The sequence below is a fragment of the Gobio gobio genome, assembly GCF_949357685.1.
Source record: "Gobio gobio genome assembly, chromosome: 6".
NCBI classification, from domain to species: domain Eukaryota; kingdom Metazoa; phylum Chordata; class Actinopteri; order Cypriniformes; family Gobionidae; genus Gobio; species Gobio gobio.
This window is the reverse complement of record NC_137102.1, coordinates 34688168-34697098: the sequence shown is the minus strand read 5'-3', so window position 1 is coordinate 34697098 and position 8931 is coordinate 34688168. Positions and strand designations below refer to the sequence as shown.

The following is an 8931-nucleotide window of genomic DNA, read 5'->3' as shown; positions in this document are numbered from 1 at the left end:
AATCATGAAGTGGAACGAAATGTATTGGATATTTCAAACTTTTTTAACAAATCAAAAACTGAAAAATTGGGCGTGCAAAATTATTCGGCCCCTTTACTTTCAGTGCAGCAAACTCTCTCCAGAAGTTCAGTGAGGATCTCTGAATGATCCAATGTTGACCTAAATGACTGATGATGATAAACAGAATCCTGTGTGTAATCAAGTCTCCGTATAAATGCACCTGCACTGTGATAGTCTCAGAGGTCTCACGTTTAAAGCGCAGAGAGCATCATGAAGAACAAGGAACACACCAGGCAGGTCCGAGATACTGTTGTGGAGAAGTTTAAAGCCGGATTTGGATACAAAAAGATTTCCCAAGCTTTAAACATCCCAAGGAGCACTGTGCAAGCGATAATATTGAAATGGAAGGAGTATCAGACCACTGCAAATCTACCAAGACCTGGCCGTCCCTCTAAACTTTCAGCTCATACAAGGAGAAGACTGATCAGAGATGCAGCCAAGAGGCCCATGATCACTCTGGATGAACTGCAGAGATCTACAGCTGAGGTGGGAGACTTTGTCCATAGGACAACAATCGTCGTATACTGCACAAATCTGGCCTTTATGGAAGAGTGGCAAGAAGAAAGCCATTTCTTAAAGATATCCATAAAAAAGTGTCGTTTAAAGTTTGCCACAAGCCACCTGGGAGACACACCAAACATGTGGAAGAAGGTGCTCTGGTCAGATAAAACCAAAATTGAACTTTTTGGCAACAATGTAAAACGTTATGTTTGGCGTAAAAGCAACACAGCTCATCACCCTGAACACACCATCCCCACTGTCAAACATAGTGGTGGCAGCATCATGGTTTGGGCCTGCTTTTCTTCAGCAGGGACAGGGAAGATGGTTAAAATTGATGGGAAGATGGAGGGAGCCAGATACAGGACCATTCTGGAAGAAAACCTGATGGAGTCTGCAAAAGACCTGAGACTGGGACGGAGATTTGTCTTCCAACAAGACAATGATCCAAAACATATAGCAAAATCTACAATGGAATGGTTCAAAAATAAACATATCCAGGTGTTAAAATGGCCAAGTCAAAGTCCAGACCTGAATCCAATCGAGAATCTGTGGAAAGAACTGAAAACTGCTGTTCACAAACGCTCTCCATCCAACCTCACTGAGCTCGAGCTGTTTTGCAAGGAGGAATGGGCAAAATTTTCAGTCTCTCGATGTGCAAAACTGATAGAGACATACCCCAAGCGACTTACAGCTGTAATCGCAGCAAAAGGTGGCGCTACAAAGTATTCACTTAAGGGGGCCGAATAATTTTGCACGCCCAATTTTTCCGTTTTTGATTTGTTAAAAAAGTTTGAAATATCCAATAAATTTTGTTCCACTTCATGATTGTGTCCCACTTGTTGTTGATTCTTCACAAAAAATTACAGTTTCATATCTTTATGTTTGAAGCCTGAAATGTGGCAAAAGGTCGCAAAGTTCAAGGGGGCCGAATACTTTCACAAGGCACTGTAGCATAACATAAATTGTCTATTCCTGGTGAGGAGTACCCAGTATTATTTAAAGCCATTTTAAGTTCTGATATAGTTAATTCAGCATTTAGTAGAGTATTTGTCTCTTGTTTAGCATTTAATACACCTTTATTTTGCTTCAAGATATCATCTTTTCTCTTTTTGAACATTTAATCTAGATGGTTACCTTTATGAATGGGTCTGGAGGGGTGAATTTGGAGGGGTGTCGCAATACTTTTGGCAATATAGTGTATGCAAACTTGAAAGTGCCTATCATAATCAAAATGTGAGATTTGAACATTTTAGTAGAATATGATACAATATTGTGCTTATTTACTCATTTGACATTGTTACAAGAAGTAGAAGTATGGAAATTAGTGGTGGAAAGTGGAGAATTTGTTGTCTCCTCTATGTGGTTCAGGGTTCACCCTCAGTGGGCTGCAAATTAAACAAAAACTTGATTTGGACCAATATTAACAGTGAAAGGTGCTATATAAATATACAGTTGAGTTATAATTATTTAGTAAAAGGCTAATATATATTTGCTGCATGTGTTTCCTTCAGAAAAGTTATCATTTTACACAACAGACGCAGACCATCCCACTACAAAATCTGCACCATTGAGTGGATGGAAGATATAAATCATTTTAATTCTTCCCATTTGATTAATTGATAGTAGGGCTGAGCATATTTGGGTGCAATACAGCCCTCTGTTTCTGTAACAGTAATCCCTTTAACAGTATAGGCTACATGTGAATTGATTATGGAACAATGCTCTTGATTGCCACAGTATGCTAAAATCTATCTGCTGCAAGAGATTCATTGATATGCATATTGAGGACTTTAGTGACAATTGAGGGACAGGACAGCACTCTATATCCTGTATATTTATACTCTATATCCTATATATTTATTTCTTGTGCCAGTAGCTGGTAAAATCATACCTGTGGTCCACCATGCTGCAACAAAAACTGTCCACACTTGCCCAGATGTCAACTGAACATGACAATAAGAGATCAAATTAAAACATGGAAGAAAAATTGTGATTATTAATTAAAAAATAACATTTTGATAATTTATTATTACTACATTAGTGTTCGTATTATTATTACATTGAGACGTTAAATTAAATTAATGTACAACAGTAATTTATTTGTCAAGTGAAACCAAACTTCTATTTTGACGGATTGCGTGAAGACTTTTGAGTTTCTGTGTGTTTATGATATGAGGACAGTTTTTTCTCAAATCAAATGGTAAAATGCTCATGAAGTGACTCTGAGGCTGAGCGGCTCTAGTCATGAAGTGCATGCATTCATGTCCTCATAGAGTGAGATGGCAGAGACTGAAAACACACAAGCGTCATGCTTGCTTCAGTGTGTAAATGAAACCACGTATCTGCACCATTCGTTCACACAGAACACAAATTATTCTTTTTTAAATAGTGTTTTTGCGGTTTAATATTCACTAGTCTATATCACCAGATGCATTCTCAGGTACCAAAATTTGGCACTGATTGATTTAATGTGAATCGTAATGGTTATCGACATACCGTAATTCGGTCATGTGAATTGATCATGGAACAATGCTCTTGATTGCCACAGTATGCTAATACCTATCTGGTGCAAAAGATTCATTGATATGCATATTGAGGACTTTAGTGACAATTCAGGGACAGGACGGTCCTGTCTAAAGAAGCAGATTAGCATCTCTAGTACTACACACCTGTGTCATAAACTTCAGAATTCCCCATTAACTCCTGTGTTCAAACACATAATTTTGTCATGTTTGGTATCATCTGGCATCTTAAAAATCTGGCATTTACTGTTAGGGTTAGTTATTATGAAGGTAAAAGAGTAGCAAAACTCAAGTGCATGTAGATGTGAATAGATGTGAAAGCTAAAATGTACACTCAGAGCTCCAATGTGAAAAGCTGTAAAAAAAAAAATCTGAAGATTTTCACTCGCAGACACAAACCTGTATTCTGAATTTGCACTCGCAAATGCGTAATTGATGTTGTACTGTGAATGTGAATGTAAGAATGAGTGAAAATATGTACTACAAGTTTGTGTCTGTCATTGTATTTTTGTGAATGGCAATTTACACATTTGCGACTACTTGTCTGCAGCTTCAAATTCAGAATACAGGTTTGTGACTACTGTCTGTGAGTGCAAAACTCAACATTCAACTTCAGATTTTTATTTGACAGGTTTTCACATTGGATCTGTGAGTGTAAATGTTAGCGTACAAGTATGAATGTGCATCAAATTCACATTTACATGCTCTCGAGTTTTTTACCTTCATAAGTTACCGCAAATAAGTTAAGTATAAGGGAATGTCTTCATCTCAAGGTTTTCAGAATCACAGGATGACATCTCAGAAAAGAGGTAGAAAGTGATAAGATTCTCTTTATTCAAGACATTTTTTTAATGCTTTTTTACAGCATAGGCCACTTGACCTTGGTCCGGCATGGCGCATGATTACAAACTGTTCTCGCACAAAATTTTTAGCATGGTTGGCTACACCTGTCTGTTGCCTGGCAGTTCCTCTGTAGCTGGACAAACACACTATTTGAGTGATGTAAATACAATAATAAAATTCAAATAACTGATCCTCCTACATAACGTGGTCGCTATTTAGATCTCATACTGTCTATAAACTCTTGCATTATCAAGGCAACGACTGACGCATTTGTATTAGAGCTCCGTTATCAGTCCCACAGTGGGAAATTAAACCATATCCATAACGGCTTGGCCGTATCGGCATGGAATGGAACTGTTAAGCAAACGGTTGTAAAGTGAACGGTTTGGCCCAAGGGTGGAAAAGCAGCTAGAGTCGAAGATTTATTGACACAATTGTAAGGTTGTTTCAATGTTAGAATGTAATGTAATTTTAACCCTTTTTTGCACATAATATATATAGCACAGCCTACATGATACAATTTTTTTAATAAATACAAAAAAAGTAGAAAATATGACATAGGCTATTCAGCCAAAAAAATACAGAGATATGATTTTATTTTGGCCATATTGCCCAGCCCAGTCTGTCAGAAATCAGTTTCACCAGGTATGCGTAAACGCTGCCTGCAATGTCGCTGCCTGATAGAGCAGCGGGGCAACAAGTCACTGCCGAAGCTTTCGGATGGAGCCTATTATTGTTTTTAAAGTCCTCATGAAATCAAATTGACCCTATTTACTTTGTTAGCACACATTACAGGTCTTGTGGTGAACAATTAATCCGTGCAAGTTAATACACTGGATTTTTTTTTTCCGTGGTAATATTTAATCAAAATCTGAAAATGATGACATCAGTTTGACCACTTGGGTTGAAAATCCTTAACCACTCCCCTCCAACTGTCAGTCTGCTGTGAGCGAGGGATGGAGAGGAGGGGGACTAAAATAAAACCCTGCCCTCTATTCAATCTTCTGTTTCACAACACTGAAGTTAAATCAGCTGCAACTTCCAGTTCACAGGGACTTTAAGAACATGCTGCCATTTTTGTAGAACTATAGAAGGCATCATATTCCATTTCCATAGCAATGCATCAAGCTTATCATGTGACACATCCTGCTTTTTTATTATTAAAATTATTGTTAAATTGATTGTAAAATATTTGATATTCTGAGCCTCAAATATGTGTAAGTACATTTATTATAAGGTTTACTTACTTTTATAATTATCATCAGTAGGGGCCTTTGCTATGTTTCGCCCATTTCACTTGAAACGCAACAGAAGGGACATCTGTCCGTCACCCGCCACCATCACTGAAATTAAGAGGGATTGGGGCAAAAATACCACCAAAACTAATAAAAATGCCCTCCAAAAATCAAGATATGGGGCAAAAATGTCCCTGTATAAGTTTTTTAATATTTATAACAGGATATAGAGTGCTGTTTTCCCTAATATCAGCACCATTGTAAATGTGATTTTATACAACAGTTCAATAGTTAATGATAGGTGACCTTTATTTTAGACTTCGAACCTTGTCTTTTTTGCTCTATTTCGCAACAAATCTACAGTAGAGCCATTGCGCATTTCAGAGCAACTGAACGAGTCCGCGTTTCAAAGGAATCGTTTGACTGAATGATTGAATTACTCACTTGTTAAGACAATGATTTTCTATATTTATATCTTGTGCAAAATCCTACCTGTGGTCCACCATGCTGCAACAAAAACTGTCCGCACTTGCCCATATATCAACTGAACACAACAATAAGAGATCAAATTAAAACATGAAAGATACATAGTGATTATTAATTAAAAAATAACATTTTGATAATTTATTATTACTACATTAGTGTTTGTATTATTATTACATTGAGACATATCTAAATTCTACTGTACAACAGTAATTTATTTGTCAAGTTAAACCAAACTTTTATTTTGACGAATTGCCGTGAAGACTTTTGAGTTTCTGTGCGTTTATGATATGAGGACAGTTTTTCTCAAATGAAATGGTAAAATGCTCATGAAGTGACTCTCAGAGCGGCTCTGGACATGAAGTTCATGCATTCATGTCCTCATATTGTGAGATGGCAGAGACTGAAAACGCAAGAGCGTTACGCTTGCTTCAGTATGTGTGTGTGTGTGTGTGTGTATGGTAAATGAAACCACGCGTCTGCGCCATTCGTTCACACAGAGACACACAGAACATGAAGGATTCTTATTTAAATAGTGTTTTTGCGGTTTAATATTCACAGACACTAGTCTATATCACCAGATGCATTCTCAGGTAATCGGTAATGGTTGTACCGACGTAATTCGGTCGGTGCCCTTAAAAGTAGAGTTTGTAACTGTAATGCATGGATAGAATAGAATGCATTATACAATTAAGAGTGAAAAAGTTAATGTTAAATATAACAGAGATAATAAAGTATCTGCAGTCACATTGCATACCTTGTTTTTGGGGTGTGTGTGTGGGGGGGGGGGGGGGGGGGGCTATAACTGTTTGTTTGAAGCAGGCTTTTGGATCGCAATGGCTGCCTCTGACGATCATATTAGGCAACATATAGCTCCACCTTGATTGTTTACACGGCAAGCTGAACTCTCCTGTCCACCTGTCGACATTATATGAAAAAAAACTTTTTTTTGACAGAACTGATAAACAAAAACGAATAGAGAAAGAGGATGGATGATCCTGTGTGTCTGCGCTGAAGCACTGGGGTTCTCAGCAATGTCACAATAAAAGTCCTGTTCCAATAAAATAACTAATCCACAGATGAAAATGTAAAGTGATCACAGAACACATTTTCAATAAATCATAATCTGCTTATTCTTGAAGGTGAACCTTGATCACTTTTTCAACTTTGGGCAAGCCTTTTTTAAATGTTTCCCTAAATTTCCATATCGGCTGAAAGTCTTCCCACATGAAGGACAGAGGTACGGCTTCTCTCCAGTGTGCACTCGCTCGTGTACTTTCAAGGCTCCTGAAACTGTGAAACTCTTTTCACAATGTGAACACTTGTAAGGCTTTTCTCCAGTATGGATTCGTTCATGCACTTTCAGTTCACCGGCTCTAATAAAAGTACTTCCACATTCCAAGCACACGTAGGGTTTCTCACCAATATGTGTTTTCTGATGGTCTTTAAACCCATTAAGCCACAGAAAACTCTTCCCACAAAAAGAACACACGTAACGTCTTTCATCTTCATGAATCCTCATGTGTGTCTTTAAGTGAACGGCCAGAAAAAACTTCTTATCACACCGCTCACAGCTAAATGGTCTTTCTCCAGTGTGAGACAGCAGGTGAGTTTTGAGATTACATGCTTCTGAAAATCTCCTGCCACACTCAGAGCACTGGTGTAATTTCTCTCCAGAATGAACCTTCATGTGCCTTTTTAGGCTGTTTTGATGTGTGAAACTCTTCCCACACAACATGCATGCGAAAGGCTTCTCTCCCGTGTGAATTTTCATGTGCTCCTTAAGACCTTCTTTTTGTGTGAAACTCTTTCCGCACTGAGGGCAGGTAAAAGGCCTCTCACCAGAGTGAATTCGCAAGTGCCTCTTAAGGTCTCCTGAATTTGCGAAGCACTTTTCGCACTGAGAGCATGTGAACGGCTTCTCTCCAGTGTGAATTCTTATGTGCCTCTTAAGGTCTCGTTTACTTGTGAAACTCTTTCCACATTGTGGGCAGGTGAAGCTATTTTTCTGTTCTGTTCTTTCTGGTGAAGTTTCAGTTTGGGAGCAATTAAAAGATTTTTCTCCAATTATGAAATGATTAGGTTTCTGAAACTGCTGTTTCTCCTCCACTTCATTCTCTTCTTCACTTTCCTCTTTCACTTCCACCAAGTCTAAAATGAACACATGAAATAGTTAAAAATCAATTAAACTGTCTTCCAGAGACAAAATTTTTATTTTTCAGTTTATGTTTTATGTGCTTAAAGTTATTTATTCATCAGATATGGTTGGACAGCTTTTACGTGTCTAATCACAAACTTGGTGGCCAGAAAACTTAGCTGTTCCCCTTACTTTGTTTGTCAGTCATTAAAGAACAATGGAAATAATCAAGAATGATCACCAACCTCCTTGTTCCTCAGTATCTTCATCTTTTATTCTGCATGCTTCTGTATCACTCTTGTCTTGACTCTCATCTTTAACAAACTCCATCTTTACAAGAGTATACCAAAGTGCTTTAATATCTCGCCATTCACAAGAAATATTCTATTAGCACTTAACATAAAGCTGTACAATCGTACATTCAATAACCTACAATCATTTCATGTAACTAACACGTAGAATTTTTTTTAAACCACGCCGAAAGTTTCGTGTTGTTTATATGTAACCAATGCAGAAGCGTTCAAAAGCACAAATCACTTCTTCCGCATACCGGAGCCTGGGAGCCGCGCATGACGCAGCGCGTATGGCGTCACAACAACACAAAGCGGAAGATCAAAATAAAGGTCCGCCAAAATACCTACTTGTATAGACTTCTTATGCGAGTTAGAATATTTAATCAAATCCCTAAAAATAATTGTTAGCAAAAAAACAAAAACAAAAGAAAAAAAGTGTACTTTTTTTGAGGAGATATGAAGAGATATTTCATGTATCATAAATTATACTAGTTTTGTATTATTATTATTTTTTTAAATTTATTTAGTTCTTTCCTGTTTTCGTCCAATATGAGATTGTTACATTGTGCAAGAATAAGCGAACATGTTAGATTGGTATATGCTTAAATATTTTTTCAAGATCCTCTAAGATGTAGGCCTACTGTTTGTAGGCTACTATTGACATTTCTCTTGCAATAAATACATTAATAAAATAAAATAAAAGTAGGCCAAGACCAGGGGTGCTGCCAGAAATTCTGGGTCCTATGGAAAACAACATTTCTGGGCCCCCTACAATTTTTACAGGTAAAATTTAACCCAATAAGCATGCCCTGTATACTTTAAAAAAGATACTTAGCACATTGCATAGTTAAAATGTC

General features: G+C 37.4%; 1 protein-coding gene across 1 annotated transcript; it reads right to left on the bottom strand.

Moving 5' to 3' along the window:
• Positions 1–5100: 5100 nt before the first annotated feature.
• On the bottom strand, positions 5101–8348 carry LOC307127986 (uncharacterized protein). The gene is made up of 2 exons (XM_079819489.1): positions 8027–8348; positions 5101–7795 (listed from the first exon to the last, which is right to left on the bottom strand). The coding sequence occupies exons 1-2, from the start codon at positions 8109–8111 to the stop codon at positions 6798–6800; spliced, it is 1083 nt and encodes a 360-aa protein (XP_079675615.1). The 5' UTR covers positions 8112–8348; the 3' UTR covers positions 5101–6797.
• Positions 8349–8931: the final 583 nt, after the last annotated feature.